This window comes from Sebastes umbrosus, chromosome 7, assembly GCF_015220745.1.
Source record: "Sebastes umbrosus isolate fSebUmb1 chromosome 7, fSebUmb1.pri, whole genome shotgun sequence".
NCBI lineage: Eukaryota > Metazoa > Chordata > Actinopteri > Perciformes > Sebastidae > Sebastes > Sebastes umbrosus.
In genome coordinates, this window is record NC_051275.1 from 6,190,470 (window position 1) to 6,213,801 (window position 23,332).

Here is a 23,332-nt window from a genome sequence, read left to right on the forward strand (position 1 = left end):
TTTGAAATAACATAAATTATAGCATTACTAATAATTAAGTAAACATTACTAATTATCATATCATTGTTTGTTAATAGTAGAGTAACTATTAACGAAAGTTTAATTGACTCTAGGTCTCTAGTTTGTGGCTGTAAAGTTTCATGAAGCTGTGATTATCCTAGAGGTCACCACAGGTCATTTTATACAATGAGGTCAAGTTTAAGAAAAATTGTGTCACTATAATGAAATGGCTACTATGGGGACTAACATCATCACACATTAATACAATTGGGCTCATTAGATCCTAACGGAGTGAAATGACACAGATTTATCTAAGTAGCAGCCATGACAAGAGTTGGTCGAGTTCTCTAACTGCAAAGGAAAGGAGCTTCAATGCTTCCTTTTTTATCACCTTTAGCATAGGATACACTGGACCATAAAGGAAAGGAGAAAACAGTTCATTTAAAGCGACGCACCATTCTGCTGTTCATGAAAACAAACAATATGCCTATCTTGTGTATTATTTTCATACAGTCATATACTAATTGGGATTCATGTTGATGAATATGAGTGGACAGTGACAACCATTTCGTTTCTCTTTATTTTTAATTATTTCCTTATTTCAAACATGTAACAATTACCTCAGTAAAAAACAAAACAAGAATAACAAAAGAAATGAACAGTAAACATATAGTCAACTGCCAATAAACAAATAATCAACATAAATAAATATTATAGGCCTGAAAAGGAGTAGGGTTACAGGGGTACAGCCTACACATGGTCCTACCCCTTCTCCATAACTCAAACAATTAACTCGATATTTATCATATATTAATTTTTTTATTTCAATTCCAACCTTGGTAATGAAGTCATATTTTTCACCGGTTGTCCACGTTAGGTCAGAGAATTTATTATATGTTGATGTAAAGTGTTACAGCAGCAGAATAACGTGCAATATATCTCTTTTCACACACCGCAGGTGAAGCAGCCTGTCACTGAAAGAGCTATTTAACACCGCACAGGGCAAGCATGCATCTTTTGTAGTCTATCTTTGGAACATTGTAGTTTCACCTCGGCAGACCTGCGTCACTAACATCCGCCGCCATCATAATTACGGAGCCTATAGTGTAAGTGCATTTGGATTCTCTGAGCACCACGGTTGTGTTTTTTCTAAGTCCTTCTGAATTCCCTTTCCTTCACCTCATGACGTTTTCCATCGAGGTCAAGGAAAAGTGGTTAGGAAAAGACGTTAGGACGTGATTTTTTGACTTTTCGACCTCAGCCTTAGTAATACCCAATTTATGTAATTCCAAGACTGTTTAGAGACCCCAGTAGGCAGAAATGTCCAAATACACCATTTTAGAATAGGCGATATTAACACCTGCATGCAAAGTTTTTGCCCCAAACTGCATGTCTGTAAAGGGGAGACTCGTGGGTACCCATAGAACCCATTTTTATTCACACATCTTGAGGTCAGAGGTCAAAGGACCCCTTTGAAAATGGCAATTTTTCCTTGCCAAAATTTAGCGTAACTTTGTAGTGGTATTTAGCGAAGTCATAGTATAGTATGTTAAAAAAAAGTCATAGTATAGTATGTAGAAAAAAAGTCATAGTATAGTATGTTGAAATAAAGTCATAGTATTGATATTGAAAAATCTTGTGAAAAAAGCAATAGTATAGAAAACATTTTTTCAACATACTATACTATGACTTTTTTTAATTTTTCAACATACTGTAATATGACTTCTTTTCAACATACATATAATTTTTTTCGATATTCTTTATAGGGTATATTATATAGAAAAAAGTCATAGTAACCTAATGTTAAAAAACAAAAAAGCCAGTAAGACCTTTAAGTGATTAAATGAAATATGATACAAATAACTCTGGCATTATGGAATGAACATCTAATTAGTATTTTTTTTTTTAATCTTTTTCTTTTTAAATTTTCTACGTATGTTAGTACTTCTGTATGTGAACATGTGTACATGTGATTTGATGACATCATTGAATGCTTCAAGTGATTTGATACCATTGAATGCTCCAAGTGATTTGATGACATCATCGAATGCTCCAAGTGATTTGATGACATCATCGAATGCTACAAGTGCCTTTATGACATCATCGAATGCTCCAAGTGATTTGATGACATCATCGAATGCTACAAGTGCCTTTATGACATCATCGAATGCTCCAAGTGATTTGATGACATCATCGAATGCTCCAAGTGATTTGATGACATCATCGAATGCTACAAGTGCCTTTATGACATCATCGAATGCTCCAAGTGATTTGATGACATCATCGAATGCTACAAGTGCCTTTATGACATCATCGAATGCTCCAAGTGATTTGATGACATCATCGAATGCTACAAGTGCCTTTATGACATCATCGAATGCTACGAGTGATTTGTGATGTCATAAAGCCAAGTTTGGGAAGTTTACATGTGTCTCTCAAGACATGAACCAACCATTTGAACTCAGAATCAAACTCGAGATCACACCTTTGTGACAGAGAGAGCGAATTTTCAATTGAGGCAAACTGTTCATCAATGACAGACTGCATCTACACAAGAACAATGGACCAGCAACAACTCTATGAGGATGCCACAGCGATCAGCTATCAACAGCTCTCTGCAGAGCTCCAGGCTGAAAAAGATAAAAATTATTATCTTCAGCTGCAATTCGCTTCACGTGAGATCAACCTGAGCTGTGAGGAGGAGCAGGTGAAGCACCTTAAGAATGAAGTGGTCCAACTGATGCTCCTAAACGGGTCCCTCCAGAAACAAGTGGAGACTAGTGCACTTTTTCAGTGGGAAAATAGCAACCTGCAGGAAGAAAACCGCACCTTACAGGATCAGGTGCACGTCCAAACATGGTCCCTCCAGCAACAAGTAGAGACTACTGCACTTCCTCAGTGGCAAAATAGCAACCTGCAGGAAGAAAACCGCACCTTAAATGATCGGGTTCTCGTCCAAACGGGGTTCCTCCTGAAACAAGTGGAGGATACTGAACTTCTTCAGTGGCAAAATAGCAACCTGCAGGAAGAAAACCGCACCTTGCATAATGAAAATAGCACCCTGCAGGATGAGGTGTTCGTCCAAACAAGGTCCCTCCAGAAACAAGTTGCGAAAACTGCACTTCTTCGAGAGGAAAATAGCACCCTGCAGGATGAGATGGCTCACAAATCCAGCCTAGAAAAGCTCCAAGCTGTGCAGGAGGTCAATCAGGGCCTCCGAACTGAACTCGAGGACCCCAGCGACTTTCACGACGTGAACGTGAAGATGCTTACCAACGAGCAGCAGAAAAGCAAGACCCAAACCGAGTCTCTCCAGAAAGAAGTGGCAAACTTGAGTGATGACCTTCAGAACGAAAACAGCAGCAAACGGCAAAAGAGGAGAAGAAAGCAGAAGGCAGCAGGACGCTGTCTCTAAATGAAACCACATTGCGGTTTCATGTGAATATATATATGCATATAGTGTAATGTGCATATATATGTATAGAGTGTAATGTGTGTATATAATGTATATACTGTAATATGCATATATATGTACAGAGTGTAATGTGTATATATATGTATATAGTGTAATATGCATATATATATATAAACATATAAAAAAATAATTAAATAAATAAATAATAATAATAATAATAATCATCATCATCATCATCATCATCATTTAAAGTTCAATAGGTCCTCGGACCTACGTTGTCGGTGCTCGGGTCCTAATTACATCGACACAAGACGTATGAAATAGGGCCATTTTCAAAGGGGTCCCTTGACCTCTGACCTCCAGATATGTTAATGAAGATGGGTTCTATGGGTACCCACGAGTCTCCGCCTTTACAGACATGCCCACTTTATGATTCTGGGCTGCAGGTTGCCATGTTATGATTTGAGCATATTTTTGTATGCTAAATGCAGTACCTGTGAGGGTTTCTGGACAATATCTGTCATTGTTTTGTGTTGTTCATTGATTTCCAATAATAAATATAAACATACATTTATTCTTCTCCACAAGCTTGCATGAGTTTGGCAACAATTCATTACTTAGGTTTTCTAGTTTCATATGATACCTTTATCTTCACTCTTGCTTTAAAACTGAGCCCGCTACAACCTCTGAAAGACAGAATAGTAGCCGGGCTGGGCTGAGTATTAAGGGGTTAATACATTTGTATGCATCAATTTTCTGATCTGTCCACTTTACCACAAAGATAAATGTAATTTTGATCTCCCCGTAACCTCTCTACAATTGTTTTTCCTCTCCCAGTATGCACCTCCTATCCAATCTATTAACACTCCTACAGTACATTAACGATTTTATATCAAAAGAGAAATGTGTTCCACAGTGAAACTCTTAACTTGTAATTGTGGCTCTTTCACTTCCTCCATGTTGAGGAAAAAAACACATGAAATGAATCGGAGAAACACTGCTGATTCTCTATATTCCGTAATTTTAAGGAATTACTCTATTGGTGACGATGAGGATATTCACTGCAGAGATCAAAAAAGACTTAAAGGATGATTTCAATAAAGAGTAACTAATGGAGCCACACAGTGTTTGTTTCTTTACATTCAGTTGCGATTCATTTTATGTTGCAGGATTTAAAATATGCTTACCTATTAAAAAGCATTATACCATTTAGAGTTAAATTTATGTTATCTAGATGTTAAACAATTAAATCTGGCAACGCTTTTTTTTGCAATGTCAAGGAAATCACGAGGGTTGCATATAAAATAATGTTTTAATTTCTCATCAGTATTTCATTTCACAGTTCACGTAGTACACGTATGATTGAGTCAGTGTTGAGACAAGTAGCAATTTACAAACTCACTTCATTTCATGCAAAATGTGCACAAATAGAGCAGAATATTTTTTGCATTTCAATACATTTTCACTCCATGTACTTGATCAGTTGCAAGTGCATTCATACCTGCAGTGATACACTTTTACTTTTGTTTCTGCAACTCTGAACATTTCATTTACATATATTTCATCATACCCTTTATTAAAACTACTGACAGTGGCAACCTTAGGATGAGAAATGACCCAAGCTGTTGATCTGTGATCTATGAACCGCAGTACATACATACACATGAACATTATATAACATATTCATAAAACAAATAATCATCAAACACAGAGAGGAGTGCAGTAATACATGGCATATTGTTGTTAGTGGAGATTCTCTGAGCCTTCATTTAGAGTTGATTCTGAAATCAGTGTTAGTTCAGTGTGCAGGTGTACCCTGGACATGGTTCCTCTAATCATGTCTAATCAAAATAGAAAACTGGTTACAGCTTTGTTGAACCTACATTTCTTTTTAGGAACGTTATCATGCTCTGCTTGAGTTCTGTAGTTTTCAGTCCATATATAATCGGGTCCAAGAAAGGGGGAAATATTAAAATTGACACACCCAGAGCCCTTCTTAGGTACGGGAATGAACTCTCAATGCGATGAGCAATGAATGTAAAGGTGGTATTAATTTGTAAGATTAAGAAAATAACTAAATGTGTACCACATGTCTGAATAGCTTTTCTCCGGGCATCTGTATTATTAGTCATGACACATGTGCGCAAAATCTGTGCATATGTGTATATTATTACTAACAGTGGTACGCCCATAAGCACAAAAATGGTAGCTATTCCATAGTAGTTGTTGACTCTGGTGTCCTCACAGACCAGTTTCAATAATGACGGATTGTTACAGTACAAATCCACTATATTCGTCCTGCAAAGTTTAAACCGTGCAACCAGCATAAACAACGTAAACATCATTGAGAAATTTATAAACCATATTAAAATGATAATTCTGATTAAATGATGTGGACTCATGATAGCATTATACCTCAAAGGACAACATATAGCAATATATCTGTCATATGCCATGGCACTCAAGATCAGCAAGTTTCCTGTACCATAAAAATGAATCAGAAAAGCCTGAGTAATACATGCAGGATGGGAAATCAGTCTGTTCTGTGTCACAATGCTGAAAAGAAGCTGAGGAAAAAAAGCTGTAGCACCCACCATGTCACTAATGGGCAAGTTGAACAGCAGGATAAACATGGGCTTGTGTAGCTTTTTACTCACAGCAATAGTTGTTAATACCAACAAGTTGCAAAACATAATGATTAGATAGGTGAGTGTGCCAAATACAAACGCTGGATACATTTGTGTAGCAGTTAAGTCCAATGGTACCAGTGTTAGTAATTCCCTATAAGATGCATTTGTATACATAATTATACCGTCGATATTATGTTGTGGCCTCCCCTGTTGAAAAGAAATATGATCCACAATACTCAAGTCAACTGATGAAGGATCCTCACCTGAAAGAAATGTTTTTTATTAACAAGCAATTTGAATTAACTGTTATGCATTGATTCAAATGTACCTCTGGTTTTATACCTGTGGCAGTATAACTTATCCTCACCTGCACTGTACAGAGCAATGAAAAGGTCTCTGCCTTTTATTGGCATTTACTGTAAACACAAAGATGACTCATGAGGTTAGAGAGCACAGTGTGTCAGCTGATGCAATTGTTGAAACCAAACTGACATCATGAGAGAAACATGTTTATCAAGCCAAGTGGTTTCAAAATAGCCCTGTTTGCAGAATATTAACGACATAATGAAAAGTTTAAATAGCGTATTTATGTCTGCAACATAATTTATTGTATCACTAATTTAACCTTTATATATGTACACAATATACATACATATAATATATCTATTTTGAATATATACTTGCTGAATTTGAAACTGGATGAATAAAGTAAATCTTTAGGCCCTTAAGTCATAATTTACCAATAAATAATTCAGCTCTTCATCAGCTCTTTTCTAGGTTCATCAGCCCTTTTTTAGGTTTGTCCAATGCCAAAATGAATAAATAAGTAACATTCTAAAAATGTGCCGGTGACAGAGAGGTTTTAATTTGAATAATTTTGTGTACAAAAGTGCATTTGAGGTCTCTATGACAACAAGGTATCAACCTGTGACAACAGTCTCGTATGAATGTGGGTTATATGCATGTTCAGCCAACCAGCATCATGTCCTGCATCATTATTGCAGTCTGACAGATAGTCCCAACTCAGTGTTGCTACTTTAAAAGTTGCATCATTAAGAGGCAACTTCTAATATAATCTCGTAAAGTTGTTTCTAAATGATCAGCACATTCTTAACCATTAAAAGGACCAGTGTGTAACATTTAGGGGGATATTAATTACCTGCGCCAAGGCCGAAGGCCTACGAAGGAGGTTATGTTTTCACCGTTTTTTTGTTGGTGTGTTTGTTGGTTTGTTTGTTTGTCTGTTAGCAGGATTACTCCAAAAGTTCGGGATGGATTTGAATGAAATATTTTGAAGGGGTGGGGTGTGGCACAGTGAACAATCCATTAGATTTTGGTGGCGATCCGGATCATGACAGACAGAGAGAGCGGGGGGTGGGTGGGTGTTGGGGGGACCTGTAGATTCTGCGTTTTCTCACATTAAACTCGGTGAAATTACAGTTGAGTTCGACCAAAGCACACTTGGTGATTGTTGGAAAGAGTAACGACGACGGTTTAGGTGAGTTTTATTTTGTTTCTGTCCAGTTTGAATTAAGTGTTTTACGATGCTCGGCTACGTACAGCTGATCTCAACATAAACAAAAATACACCTTGGTGGAGGTCTGTGCTCTCCGAGTGCCATTCTAGTATTAATTAATATTATTATTAATATTATTAAGTATGTTTTCTTTAGTGTATAATCATCTGTAAATAAGAATCGCTGTCTTTGAATTACCTTACAACGAGCCATTTATATCTATATAATACAGTATATGTTTCTACGATAGCCCAGAACGGTCAAACCAAACACTGAATCTAGATAGGGCCAAAAACATTTTTTGCGCTTTACGCGGTGGCCACCGTAGTTCTCCTAAAGGCTTGACACATGGGAAAAAAAAATAATTTGGTTGCAATCTGCAACCTCACCACTAGATGATGCCAGATGTTATGTACTGCACCTTTAAACAAAAATCTCGTTCCATACCTTCTTTCTTGGAACTTGATGTAACAAACCATAGTGACAACTACTGCTTTAATTTTCCATTTTCTGCCAAATTCAATTAAAGTGAACCTGAAGATTGATTTGAGATGCAACTCAATACTCTGTCAAATTGTTCTAGTCATTAATCATAAATAAACATGAATAAATGAATGAATGAATGAATGAATGGAAATAAATTGTGAAAGTGTATAAGGGCTTAGAACACTATGATAGAAGTATATGATGGCCATTCCCATGCTCTATTATGTCTCATATGATTTTGCAGCAATTTTTGGGTTGATACTGTAATAATTATGGGATTTGTTTAGATGTGGCAGGAAAACACTGCCACTAAGTCAGAACCTTCAAATAACCACAGAATACAAATATATACAAAATACAGTCAATCTTTATCATTGAAAACCCCACAATTCATAAAAAAGGAGGAGGGATACGCCAAGAGACCTGCATGTCCACTGAACATCCAAAGCTCTCACTAAGATGTGAAATCACACAGGTCAACACAGGGCTAGACTTCTAGCTTAAGGCACATCACTCGGACACGGCACGCTATCACCCTCTACTGGAGGCACTTCAACCTAACACTGGTCAACCCACACAGCACAATCACGGCAATCCACACGTCACCAATCTAAGGTAAGAGCTCCCTACTCAGGGTCGTAGCTTATCTCCCCAGCTGCTCTCCCTCCCCACTCTATTAAAACACTTCTAAAATATAGAACACGATAACTATCTAATAATATACTTAGCTCGCCCCGCACTAAAAAAAACATATACTTGATCAATAAACCCTCCAAAATACCCCGTAAGACACCAAGACCTTGAGGAACACCATAGAAAAAGCCATGCTGTGACTTGATTTCAGAAACTTTTGACATTTGGAGATATCTGCAGGGATTGCATTTTTCGGAGATTGGATGGCGAGCACTTGTGTTCTGGTAATGCTAAGAAACCCCCTTATTGTCAATATACCTAGGAAGGCCATCCATCCTCTGAATGTCCTAGGTCTCTAGTTTGTGGTTATAAAGTTAATGAGGCTGTGATTATCCTAGAGGTCACCACAGGTCATTCTATACAGTGAGGTCAAATTTCAAAATATGGTTTTAATAAAATTTAAATGGCTACTATGGGGACTAACATCATCACACATGAATACAGTTGGGCTCATTGAATCCACATGAGTCTCAGCTTTCCTGTCATACCCAATTTATGCAATTCCAAGACTGGTTAGGGACCCCACTATGCAGAAGTATTTAAACACATCATTTTTAGAAAAGGTGAAAATAACACATTTATACTGCATGCAAAGAACTGCATGTTTTTTTGCCCAAAACAGCATGTGATCATCATAAAGGTGCCACGTCTGTAAAGGGGAGACTCATACGTACCCATACAGACCTTTTTCATTCATATATCTTGAGGTCAGAGGTCAAGGGACAAGAAAGTTTTTCCTCGCCAAAATCGAGCATAACTTTGGAGCATTATTTAACTTCCTTCACAACAAGCTATCTGACATGATTGGTTGGTACCAATGGATTCCTTGGGTGTTCTTATGATGCCATTATCTTCACTTTAGCTATAAAACAAGAGTTACGGATGTAACTACGGTTCTATGAATTCTGGATGACCGTCAGAGGACGGTGCTTTAGCACTGGATCTCTCCATCTCGCATATGCGCAGGTCGAGTAATTATACCAACAAAGTCAGCCCGTGACCATGTGATAACGTATGGCGCATGCCCCAGTATAAAACCCCTACGTCATCACGCAATCTGTTCCTTCAGAATCTTCTCGCCCAGATTCCGAGTGACAGACAACACTGGCGGTCATCCAGAATTCATAGAACCGTAGTTACATCCGTAACTCTCGTTCTGTTTCATTCTTACTGACCGCCAGAGGACGGTGCTTTAGCACTGGATGACTTATACCAGCAAAGTCACGAGGAATGCTTACCGCACTAAGGAATGGAAGCCGTTGATAGGACGGCTGTTGCCACAGCGTGCGGAGCAGCCACATTAACACGGTAATAGCAACCAAAGGTACATGAAGACTCCCAGGTCGCCGCAGCACAGATGTCTTGCAGAGAGACTCCTTTCAAGGCTGCCCAAGACGTGGACACACTCCGAGTAGAGTGGCACTTCACATTACTAGGTAGAGGCAAGCCCTCTGACCTATAAGCATGTAGAATCACATCCACAATCCAATTAGATAGTCTCTGTTTTGATAGGGGTTCGCCCTTCTTGCAGCCCCCATAGCAAACAAAAAGTTTGTCAGTTTTATGTAAGTTGGCAGTGGCCTCCACATACGCTTTCAGTGCCCAAACCAGGCACAGTAGCACTGACGGTTCCTCTGGCCCCTCAGATGAACCTGGCTGACTGAATGTCGCCAAATCAATGGCTTGGTTTACATGCGAGGGAGGCACCCTCTTTGGCATGAAGGATGGATTTGGTAGGAGAGTAACCCCTGAACCATCTGGGTACCAACATATGCACATCTCGCTCACTGATAGGGAGTGAAGTTCACCCACTCGCTTCGCTGATGTGATAGCAAGCAGAAATGCTGTCCTGGCAGACAACCACCTCAGTTCTGCCTGTTCCAGCGGTTCAAACGGTGGTCGACACAGAACCCTTAACACTAATTTCAAGTCCCATGATGGCACTACAGTGACTCTTGATGGTCTAAGCCTCTGTGCGCCCTTCAAGAACTGACTAACCAGATAGTGTGACCCCACTGTCTGGTTGTCCACCCTCAAGTGCCCCACTGAAATGGCAGCTGCATATACTTTCAAAGTTGATGCACATCTGCCACCATCCAACAATGACTGCAGGAAACGCAGAATAATGGCCACTGAGCAACTCTCTGGTACCTCACCTTTTGTCTTGCACCACTGGGAAAAAAGCTTCCATCGACTAGCGTAGAGGGACCTAGTTGAGGGAGCCCTCGAACTCAACACCGTGTGGATCACTGACTGGTCACAGGATGCCAGGAGGGGATCCTGGCTTCCAATGGCCAGACACACAGCTGAAGGCGATCTGGATTCGGATGCCTTATGCGTCCTTCCAGCTGAGAGAGAAGGTCTGGTGTCCTTGGGAGACGCCATGGCTCCCCATTGAGCACTGGAAACCACGGCCTGCCTGGCCAGTTGGGGGCTACCAGCAGTAGTTTGTGGCCTCCTACTTGGACTCTGTCCAGCGTCACACGAATGAGTGGAATCGGTGGAAAGACATACAGAAGGCATGCTGGCCAAGTGTGAGCGAGGGCATCCTGCCCCAGAGGGCTGGTCCTCTCCCTTAGGGACTACCAGAGGGGACAATGTGCTGACGCTTCTGAGGCGAAGACGTCCACTTCCGCTCTGCCATATCGGCTCCAAATCACTCCCACTACCTCTGGGTGGAGTCTCCACTCTCCCTCTGGCGGCCCCTGGCGGGAGAGAACATCTGCCGTAATGTTCTGCGCGCCTGGGAGATGTACGGCCCTGAGGCTCAGGAAGTGGGGAAATGCCCACATAAGGAGCTGCTGTGACACTCGCAGACTCTGCCTGGACCTGGTGCCTCCCTGATGGTTGATATGATATACCGCTGATGTGCTGTCTGTCCGGACGAGTACATGCCGGTCCTTAAGTACTGGGAGAAAATGTCATAGTGCCAGATATATTGCTCTGAGCTCGAGCACATTTATGTATTCTAACCTCTGCTGCACGCTCCATCGGCCCTTGATGGTCCTGCGCTGCCAGACTGCACCCCATCCCAAAAGTGAGGCATCTGTTTCCACAACCTCTCGACGGGAGGGGATTACCCCCAGAGGAACCCCCTTGGTCAGATACACCTTGCTCCTCCACGGCTTCAATGTTCAGCAGCAAGAGTTAGACACTCTCACGCTCCTGCCCCTGTGCCACTTGGGGTCCAAGTGGAGTCCGTTGACCCAGATTTGAAGGGGCCGTAAGGAAAGAAGACCCAGAGGGACGACCAGAGGACGAGGTGTCACGCACCTCGTAAATATGCGAGGGGCCAGTGAGAGACCGAATGGCATCACCTTAAATTGGTAAGCCCGTCCTCGAAAGGCAAACCTTAGGAACTGCCTGTGGTGGGGGGCAATAGGCACATGAAAATAGGCATCTTTGAGATCTATTGATACAAACCAGGCCCCTTGTGCAATTGACTGGAGAACATCCGTCATCCGCAACATGCGGAATGGCCGGACCTTTAAAAACTTGTTCAACCCTCTCAAGTCTAGGATTGGGCGGAACCCGTCATCCTTCTTCGGAATTAGAAAATACACTGAATAAAACCCACTGAGCCGTGTATGCCACTCTACAGGCTCTATGGCGTCTTTCTCTATGAGGGTTACTAGTTCCTGGCTGAGGGCCAGGGATTTTGCGGGATCTGTGACCACAGACATTCTGAACCCGCAGAAAGTGGGTGGCCGGCATCGGAACTGTAGCGTGTATCCCTTGGACAGAGTGGACACCACCCACGGGTCTGTGGTCTCCCTCTCCCAGTAGCTGAGGTGCTGCTGTGAAAAGTGTCCGACACCGGCCCCTCGAGCCTCAGGTCCGACCCCCCCGCCCCCTAAAGCCTTTAGGGGGGTGACCACTGGGGGCTGGTCCTCTTGGCATCTGAAAAGCCGGCCGGGAAAGAGCATGCCGCTGCTTATCATATTGCCCAGAATAGCAAGAGGCCCTAGCTCGTCCAACTGGGCGAGCAGGTGGATAAGAATGGCTGGGACCAGGTGGATAAAGATCACTCTGCCTTGGAATTGGGCCCCGCCGCAGGCCATCAAACTGCTGCCTGGCTTGATCTGCTTGTGCACTACGCTCTAGTGCCTGCTGAGCAGCCGGCCCAAACATTTGCCCCGGACAAATGGAAGGGAACGGAGGGTGCGACGACACCCCTCCGCCAGAGGGGACTGCGCTAGCCAGACCTGGCGGCGTGCCAGCATCATGGTTAACATCAACCTTCCAAGCTCCCTAGACATGAAAGCAAAAGCCTGAAGGGATGCATCTCTGAGGGTCTGAGCAGTGGGGTCCGTACCAGTTTCCTTCTGATAGCCTCATCTGGGGATACTATTAAAGAGGCAATGGCAGGCTCAACTGGGGCCATACGGTCTAACCAATAGCTACCTGCCTCCTGCATGGCAGCCAAGTTTCTGCCATCGCTGGTGTGATGGGAGAACAACTTAGGGTCTGCCCTGCACTTCTGGAGCTCTTCAATATAGGGCTTAGAAGGAGGGACTGAAAAGGCAGTGGACTGTGGCGTTTGCCTGAAAAAGGCGCTTGACGGAGCTGCTGTAACCGGCGCTTCGTCCAGCCCCAGGCGTGCTAAAGCCATCCGAATTGCTGGCTTCATTGTGGCATGGCCAGCTGCTGATCCATGTAATGATCCGCCATCAGATCCTTGAGAAAAGGCATCAGAGGCTTGAGAGGCTGTGGCTCTATCCACGTCCTGCCCCATGTCTGTAAACAAACTGCAGGAGGCTGCAGTTGATAGTACATCATCATCATCCTCCTGACAAGGCGAGTCCCTTGTGGCGGAGTCACCACCAGTAACTGGCCTCCTATTAACAGGTTGGAGATTGAGCAGGAGCTCTTTAATCTGGGCAAACTGCTGACTTTGAGAGCTAGTGTCCACTCTTTTGAGTTTTTTTGGTGGACCACGTGAGACCGCCCTGCGTCTCTTAGATATTGTTGGGTCTGCAGGCCCACTAGCAGGGGGCAGCCCAGTATCACCACCTATCTCCGCAATTCTAGCCATTCTCACAGACAGTGGCATAAAGCTACAGCACATACAGGGGTTGTCAGAGACACCTGCCCTGAGGTGTTCAATCCCCAGACAGGCAGGGCACTGATCATGGCCATCCCCAGTGTGGATGGGGGCCATACAGGTGTTACAGACATGCGAGCCCAACATGTCATCCACAATATTAGTACACAGCTAATACTATGCTGTCACTATTAACAGCTACTGTCGAACTCAACAGTACACAATTATCTTACTATGCCAGCTGGCAACAGCGAAAACACAGTGCCAATGTTCTACACACAAGCTAGGCTGCTACCGTGGAGGAGCGTGCCTCTGAAACGCTTTAAACAAAAGCAATCATACTGCAGCAGCGCACTCAAGTACTGGCCGATGAACTTAATAACACTTTAAATAAAAGCTATCATACGGCCGCAGCGCACTCAGGCACTGGCCGATGAACTTAACAAGCGATCAACTTAACAAGGCTTTAAACAAAAGTTATCATATGGAAGCAGTGCACTCAGGCACTGTCTGCTTAACTTAACAAGGCTTTATATAAAAGCAATCATATGGCAACAGCACACTCAGGCACTGGCCGATAACTTAACCACGCTTTAAACAAAGCTATCATATGGCAGCAGCTCACTCAGGCACTGTCTGCTTAATTTAACAAGGCTGTAAACAAAAGCTATCATGCAGTAGCTCAGCTATCATGCAGTAGCGTAACTTTAACTGATTCAAACAATGTACTCACTGTTGATGTCGCATTCCTCCGAGAGCAGAGAACTAACAACACAGGAAAAGGACCAGGCGGGTCCGGCGAGCCGCCGGCTACTCACCTGGCTAGTAACGTTAGTTCAGCACAAATCGTAACGGTGAAACACCGCTTTCCGTTAGCCGAAAACGATAAGGATTTTTTAATTTTTTTAATATAAGCTTGTCGCAGCCTCTGGTGGACGTAAAAACGAGGCACCAACCCTCAGGTTAAGAAGCTACAAGCGACAAGCCAGGTTGACCTGCTACCAGTATACTCGCTGGCGAGAAGATAGAAGGAACAGATTGCGTGATGACGTAGGGGTTTTATACTATTACTACTAATACGTCATCACATGGTCACGGGTGACTTTGTTGGTATAATTACTCGACCTGCGCATATGCGAGATGGAGATATCCAGTGCTAAAGCCCCGTCCTCTGGCGGTCAGTAAGAATGAAATAGAACTGAGTCCACTACAACCTAAAAATCACAATTTGCGTTAATACGTTAAAGCAGCAGTAGGCAGTATATTTTTGGCAACATTGGGCAGAAATTCCATAACAACCTTTCAGCATATTGTAATTCAAGTGTTCTAAGAGAAAACTAGACTTTTGCATCTCACTATGGCTCTATTTTCAGGCTTTAGAAAATCTAGCCCGTAAAGGGAGACTTTGACCAATCACAGGTCATTTCATTGAGAGAGCGTTCCCAATGGCTGTGCCCCGGTCATGTGACCGGAACTTGTTGTTCCTTCACCAGATTTCACTATGGCGGCGGCGTCGTCACAAACTTTCTCATTTTACAGCTAAACCGTGCACTACAAGATGATTCTGAAAACATTTGAGGCGAGAAATAGGCATTAACGTAACATAATATTGATTTATATTTGATCAGTGCTGCCTAGTTTGACCGTTTGGTCGGAGTTTGCGAGTGATTGACAGCCGGCTCTCATAGACAGCAGATGGACAGCAGATCTCAGATCAGCTCTGACTGGTTGTTTTCCTCCGGTCTGTGAAATCTTGCAGATGCCGTTAGGAGCACTGGAGGACACAGAGGAACATGATTTTTTTTCAGGTTACCTGTCTCATGTACTGTCACGATATAGCGACCGTTTTATAAAAATACATTTTTTTAATAATATTTGATCCAATGTTGCTTACTTCAGCTTTAAGGAAATTAGTGGCGTTAAAATGAATATATTTAGAGTAGGGCTGTCAAAGTTAACGCATTGATAACGCGTTACTCTAAATATGTTCTTTTTAATGCCATTAAATTCCTTAACGTATAGCGTTAATAATGCTACATTTTGGCGAGGAAAAACTGTCAAAGCCATTTTCAAAGGGGTCCCTTGACCTCTGACCTCACGATATGTGAATGAAAATGGGTTCTATGGGTACCCATGAGTCTCCCCTTTACAGACATGCCCACTTTATGATAATCACATGCAGTCAGCACACTGACACACTGACAGCTGTTGTTGCCTGTTGGGCTGCAGTTTGCCATGTTATGATTTGAGCATATTGTTTTATGCCAAATGCAGTACCTGTGACGGTTTCTGGACCATATTTGTCATTGTTTTGTGTTATTAATTGATTTCCACTAATAATTATATACATACATTTGCATAAAGCAGCATATTTGACAACTCCCATGTTGATAAGAGTATTAAATACTTGACAAATCTCCCTTTAAGGTACATTTTGAACAGATGAATAAATGTGCAATTAATTTTCAATTAATCGCAATTAAATATTATAATCGATTGACAGCCCTAATTTAGAGCCTATAGATTTCCACATCATCTTCATTGTAAATGAAAATATATCTTTGTTTGTTTGTTTTTTCATTTTTACATCAATAGCTCGTATCATAGTCCACATGTTTGAATTTCTGAAATAACTGAAAACACAAAGTCTTAAGTATCTGTGTATCTCAATATTTTCCCTTTTTCATTCTAATATAAATGCATGTGCAACTGTTGAAACTTTCTTTTATTTACAGCAATGATTTTGTTCATATCTTTCAGCAATCTTTCAGATCTGAAAGGACATGTAATTATTGTGGTTAATTTCCACAGTCTTTCCCTCACATTAGTTCCTGTCAACATATTCCTTATCATTTATTAAAATAACATACAGTGGAACTCTCTGGAAGAGAAATGACCTCTGCTGTTTCTTGTGATCATAAACATATTTTAACATAAATGTGAACATGTGATAATTTACAAATTCACAAACATGTAATCATCAGATGGAGAAATGTTCATGTAAAGAACACATGACAATTATTTTTGTATGCAGATTATTCTTACTGAATTATGCTGGATTTGAAGTCAACATTAGTTCATGCTGAATGTAAAATATTTCATATGAAAGCCAAACTGGTTACAGCTTTGTTGAACCTACATTTTTTTTAGGAACGTTATCATGCTCTGCTTGAGTTCTGTTGTTTTCAGTCCATATATAATCGGGTCCAGAAAAGGGGGAAATATTAAAATTGACACACCGAGAGCCCTTCTTAAGTACGGGGATGAACTCTCAATGCGATGAGCAATGAGTGCAAAGGTGGCATTAATTTGATAGATTAAGAAAACAACTAAATGTGTACCACATGTCTGAATGGCTTTTCTCCGGGCATCTGTATTATTAGTCATGACACATGTGCGCAAAATCTGTGCATATGTGTATATTATTATTGCCAGTGGTCCCCCATGGATTAAGACTATACAAATCATCCCATAGTAGTTGTTGACTCTGGTGTCCTCACAGACCAGTTTCAATAACGACGGATTGTTACAGAACAAATCCACTATATTCGTCCTGCAAAGTTTAAACCGTGCAGCCAGCATAAACAATGTAAATATCAATGAGAAATTTAGAAACCATATTAAAATGATCATTCTGATTAAATTATGTGGACTCATGATAGCATTATACCTCAAAGGGCAACATATAGCAATATATCTGTCATATGCCATGGCACTCAAGATAAACAAGTTTCCTGTAGCATAAAAATGAATCAGAAAAGCCTGAGTAAAACATGCAGGAGCTGAAATCAGTCTGTTCTGTGTCACAATGCTGTAAAGAAGCTGAGGAAAAAAAGCTGTAGCACCCACCATGTCACTAATGGGCAAGTTGAACAGCAGGATAAACATGGGCTTGTGTAGCTTTTTACTCACAGCAATAGTTGTTAATACCAACAAGTTGCAAAACATAATGATTAGATAGGTGAGTGTGCCAAATACAAACGCTGGATACATTTGAGTAGCAGTTAAGTCCAATGATACCAGTGTTAGTAATTCCTGAGAAGATGCATTTGTATACATAATTATACGCTTGATATTATGCTGTGGCCTCCCCTGTTGAGAAAAAAAATATGTTTCTCAGTATTCAAGTCAACTGATGAAGGATCTAACAAGCAATTTGAATTAACTGCTATGCATTGATTCAAATGTACCTCTGGTTTTATACCTGTGGCAGTATATCTTGTCCTCACCTGCACTGTGCGGAGCAATGGAAAAGTCTGTCTTTTATTGGCATTTAGTGTAAACACAAAGATGACTCATGAGCTTAAAGAGCACAGTGTGTCAGCTGGTGCAATTGTTGAAACCAAACTGACATCATGAGGGAAACATGTTTATCATGCAATGTGGTTTCAAAAAAGCCCCGTTTGAGGAATATTAATGACAAAATGAATAGTTTAAATAGCGTACTTATCTCTGCAACACAATTTATTGTATCACTATTTTAAGCTTTATATATGTATAAAATATAAATACCTGTAATATATATTTGGAATCTATACTTGAAAATGGATGAATTAAGTAAATCCTTAGGCCCTTTACTCAAAATATACTGTACATCAGGTCTTTTTTAGGTTTGCCCAATGCCAACATGAATAAATAAATAACATTTCAGTTGGTCGCAATCTGCAACCTCACCGCTAGATGCCGCCTGATCTTACATACTGCACCTTTAAGCAAAAATCTCGTTCCATACCTACTTTCTTGGACCTTGATGTAACAAACCATAGCGACACTCACGGCCCTAATTTTCTATTTTTTGCCAAATTCAACTGAAGAAAATTGTAAAACTTTACACATCATCATACTGTGATTTGGGTAAAAACATCATTCATGGTAGAAATTATCAAAGAGGATGATGATATCAGGAAATGTCTGTTTACGTTTCACTGTAGTCCGTAGAATCATAGTCAGCTGTATTGTAGGATAGGCGATGCTTGACATACTATGTTTTACTCTATGCTGTAACTTGAGAAATCTACAGTACTGTATGTACGCCTGCACATTTGGTGTGAAACTGACTAACTCTGTATATATGCATGAGTCTAAGGGAGAGACTAATCTCAGGGCTAACAGCAGAGTTCATTGTTTTCTTTGTTTTGGCCTTGGCTATGGACTACAGTAACCAGTGTACCTTTCTCTTAGTAAATTGTCAGAAATTCAGGTAACACCTCTGCATCTTCTTCCTGTGAGAAAATGCATTTGGTGTGAAAGATGCTGATGGTGGAGTGGGGATGGGAGGAACGAGGGGACTAACAACTATGGGCATTACTGTGTGGCTAAATTGTAGAGAACAGCAGAGAGAGGGATATGAAAGTAAAGGATGGATGCTGTGGTCAGTTCACCCAGACAAAACTTTTCTGCCCTAAACCCCAACTCCATCTTCCAAGATGTCGCCGTGCTAATGGCAGCCTGTTGCAGTAGCTCCAGTCAACGTCTCGTGTTTTTGTGTTTTTCCTTGTCTTTTATTGCCCTTTTTTTCTTTGAAACACTGTAATACGGAAGGATTTTCACGTTCAACATGGATACTGGGCAGCTAAATACATTTCTGCTGCTACTTCGTAGGAAAGCTACAGGTCCGGATGGCATCAGCCCCAGGGTTGTGAAGATCTGCGCGGACCAACTATGTGGGATTCTACAGCACCTCTTTAACCTTATCCTGAGCCAGGAGAAGGTTCCAGTGCTGTGTTTTGACATCCTGCCTTGTTCCGGTACCAAAGAAGTCTTCTACATCTGACCTCAATGACTATAGACTGGTTGCCTTAACATCACACTGCATAAAAGTCCTGGAGAGGCTGGTGTTGGCCCATCTCAGACCTCATGTGACCACCTCCCTGGACCCATTACAGTTTGCCTACCGCTCCGAGGTTGGTGTTGAGGATGCCATCATCTACCTGCTTCAGCAAGCACACTCTCACCTTGACAAAGCTGGCAGCATTGTGAGGATAATGTTTTTTTGATTTCTCCAGTGCCTTTAACACAATCCACAGCCCTTGTTGCTGCGAGAGAAGCTCCAAAAGATGCAGGTAGGCACCTCCACAATCTCCTGGATTTTTGACTACCTGACAAAGAGACCACAGTTTGTGCAACTGAGGAGATCTGTGTCTAAACAGGAGGGGGCTGAGTTGAATTTAACTGAACTAGTATGAGCTACCACTCAGCGTAAGTAGCGGGGCCCCAAGCCATGCACAGGAGTCTTGACAGCCTGGTCACCTGGTCCATTAGTGCATCCAGACACCTGTGAAGCAGTTCAGCATTGCAACCAAGTGCAGGTGGAGTTAGAAGACTGTTGTGCTCCTGTGACAATTTAGGGGACACTCTGCTCAGTGTTGCTGGACGCAGCTTCTTGTTTACCAAGTAACAAGGAAACAACTATTCTCTCCTCCAGAGTGAAACTTCAGAATGTCACCGGTGAGCTATCCCCAATTGTGGGGGAAGCCTTGGTGGTTGTCGGGTTGTAAAGAGGTCTGTTCACTGCCAAGTATGGATTACAGCTGTAGAGGACTGCATACTGAAGGTGGATGTCCCTGGGGAACTGGACTGTGCCATAAACACAAGATAAACTTGAAGAGCTTTCTGTGCCTGGCTGCATAATAAAGGATTGTTAAGTAGTATTGTTGCATAGATGCATCAAGTACCAGTTTGGCCTGCACTTAATAGAAAAGTATATGAACAGAGGAGTGCCATACATCATTCACCTCACTGTAGAGAGCTCTTGTGAATGCCCTAGTCGTCTTTTCCCCTAACCACACCATACTTTTCATCCTCAATATTGACACTGGTGACATTGAAACATGAGCTGTGCTACCTGTAACCTGTTTGACACCTGATTGTAGAAAGTCATAGTATACCACAGCAAGTCAGTCAGTGGTACTCTGCATTTCATGTGCTACATCAGGGGCCTTCACTTCACCCTTAGGACCGACCACTCTGACTTCAAGTGGCTGATGTCTTTTCTCAAATGAAGGCCCAAGCTAACTTGTTGGTTAAAGAAATTCCAAAAAACACAGAGTGCAGGGCAAGACATGACAATGCACATGCATTATTTTTTACATATAATCTTCCACATAATATGTAATCGTGATTAATCACATGATTAATTGTACATAGTTTATCACGATGAATCACACTTAAAAGGGAGATTTGTCAAGTATTTAATGCTCTTATCAACATGGGAGTGGGCACATGCGCTTGAATTATGCAAATCTATGTGTATATGTATTAGCCTATTGGAAATCTCTTAACATCACAGAAACCTTCACTTATAAGTGATTATAAGTGATTGACCGTGTTAGCATGGGTTTTCTCCCACAGTCCAAAGACATGCAGGTTAATTGGTGACTCTTAATTGCCCGTAGGTGTGAATGTGAGCGGGAATGGTTGCCTGTCTCTGTGTCAGCCCTGTGATAGTCTGGCAACTTGTCCATGGTGTACCCTGCCTTCGCCTAATGTCAGCTGGGATCGGCTCCAGCACCCCCCGCAGCCCCGAATGAGATAAGCGGTTACAGATAATGGATGGATGGATATACAGTATATTACATTTCCACATCACTTCCATTGTAACGGAAAATACATCTTTGTGTTTCATTTCTACATGACTAGCTCATATTATAGTCCACATGTTGAATATATGAAATATATAATATGAAAAAACATAATGCCCTACATTACAAGATTTCACACAGAGCAGAGTGTATCTATATATTTTCCAATTTTGTATTCAAATATAAATGCATGTGCAACTTTCTTTTATTTACAGCAATGATTTCGTTGATATCTTTCAGCCATCTTTCAGATCTGAAAGGATTTGTAATTATTGTGATTCATTTCCACAGTCTTTCCCTCACATTAGTTCCTGTCGACATATTCCTTATCATTTATTAAAGTGACGTACAGTGGAACTCTCTGGAAGAGAAATGACCTCTGCTGTTTCTTGTGATCATAAACATATTTTAACATAAATGTGAAAATGTGGTAATTTACAAATTCACAAACATGTAATCATCAGATGGAGAAATGTTCATGTAAAGAACACGACAATTATTTTTGTATGCAGATTATTCTTACTGAATTATGCTGGATTTGAAGTCAACATTAGTTCATGCTGAATGTAAAATATTTCATATGAAAGCCAAAACTGGTTACAGCTTTGTTGAACCTACATTTCTTTTTAGGAACGTTATCATGCTCTGCTTGAGTTCTGTTGTTTTCAGTCCATATATAATCGGGTCCAGAAAAGGGGGAAATATTAAAATTGACACACCGAGAGCCCTTCTTAAGTACGTGGATGAATTCTCAATGCGATGAGCAATGAGTGTAAAGCTGACATTAATTTGATAGATTAAGAAAACAACTAAATGTGTACCACATGTCTGAATAGCTTTTCTCCGGGCATCTGTATTATTAGTCATGACACATGTGCGCAAAATCTGTGCATATGTGTATATTATTATTGCCAGTGGTCCCCCATGGATTAAGACTATACAAATCATCCCATAGTAGTTGTTGACTCTGGTGTCCTCACAGACCAGTTTCAATAATGACGGATTGTTACAGTACAAATCCACTATATTCGTCCTGCAAAGTTTAAACCGTGCAGTCAGCATAAACAATGTAAACATCAATGAGAAATTTAGAAACCATATTAAAATGATAATTTTGATTAAATTATGTGGACTCATGATAGCATTATACCTCAAAGGACAACATATAGCAATATATCTGTCATATGCCATGGCACTCAAGATCAGCAAGTTTCCTGTAGCATAAAAATGAATCAGAAAAGCCTGAGTAATACATGCAGGATGGGAAATCAGTCTGTTCTGTGTCACAATGCTGTAAAGAAGCTGAGGAAAAAAAGCTGTAGCACCCACCATGTCACTAATGGGCAAGTTGAACAGCAGGATAAACATGGGCTTGTGTAGCTTTTTACTCACAGCAATAGTTGTTAATACCAACAAGTTGCAAAACATAATGATTAGATAGGTGAGTGTGCCAAATACAAACGCTGGATACATTTGAGTAGCAGTTAAGTCCAATGATACCATTGTTAGTAATTCCCTAGAAGATGCATTTGTATACATAATTATACCGTCGATATTATGCTGTGGCCTCCCCTGTTGAGAAAAAAAATATGTTCCTCAGTACTCAAGTCAACGGATGAAGGATCCTCACCTGAAAGAAATGTTTTTATTAACAAGCAATTTGAATTAAGTGCTATGCATTGATTCAAATGTACCTCTGGTTTCATACCTGTGGAAGTATAACTTATCCTCACCTGCAATGTACGGCGCAATGGAAAAGACTCTGTCTTTTATTGGCATTTAGTGTAAACACATTCGCATGACTCATGAGGTTAGAGAGCACAGTGTGTCAGCTGGTGCAATTGTTGAAACCAAACTGACATCATGAGAGAAACATGTTTATCATGCAATGTGGTTTCAAAATAGCCCCGTTTGCAGAATATTAATGACAAAATGGGAAGTTTAAATAGCGTACTTATCTCCACAACA

General features: G+C 41.1%; 3 protein-coding genes across 3 annotated transcripts; all 3 read right to left on the reverse strand.

Moving 5' to 3' along the window:
- Positions 1–5,277: 5,277 nt before the first annotated feature.
- LOC119491523 (putative gustatory receptor clone PTE03) lies at positions 5,278–6,229 on the reverse strand. The gene has a single exon (XM_037775664.1). The coding sequence runs from the start codon at positions 6,217–6,219 to the stop codon at positions 5,278–5,280; it is 942 nt and encodes a 313-aa protein (XP_037631592.1). The 5' UTR covers positions 6,220–6,229.
- Positions 6,230–16,657: 10,428 nt separating this feature from the next.
- On the reverse strand, positions 16,658–21,239 carry LOC119490804 (putative gustatory receptor clone PTE03). The gene has a single exon (XM_037774293.1). It carries the CDS (start codon positions 17,841–17,843, stop codon positions 16,920–16,922), a length of 924 nt encoding a protein of 307 aa, XP_037630221.1. The 5' UTR covers positions 17,844–21,239; the 3' UTR covers positions 16,658–16,919.
- Positions 21,240–21,863: 624 nt separating this feature from the next.
- On the reverse strand, positions 21,864–23,332 carry LOC119490800 (putative gustatory receptor clone PTE03). Its single transcript, XM_037774290.1, has one exon. The coding sequence runs from the start codon at positions 22,901–22,903 to the stop codon at positions 21,962–21,964; it is 942 nt and encodes a 313-aa protein (XP_037630218.1). The 5' UTR covers positions 22,904–23,332; the 3' UTR covers positions 21,864–21,961.

What these genes read in the sequence shown, in the direction of transcription:
- LOC119491523 (XM_037775664.1), bottom strand. Translation starts at nt 6,219, where the DNA reads ATGTATACAAATGCATCTTATAGGGAATTACTAACACTGGTACCATTG.
- LOC119490800 (XM_037774290.1), bottom strand. Translation starts at nt 22,903, where the DNA reads ATGTATACAAATGCATCTTCTAGGGAATTACTAACAATGGTATCATTG.
- LOC119490804 (XM_037774293.1), bottom strand. Translation starts at nt 17,843, where the DNA reads ATGTATACAAATGCATCTTCTCAGGAATTACTAACACTGGTATCATTG.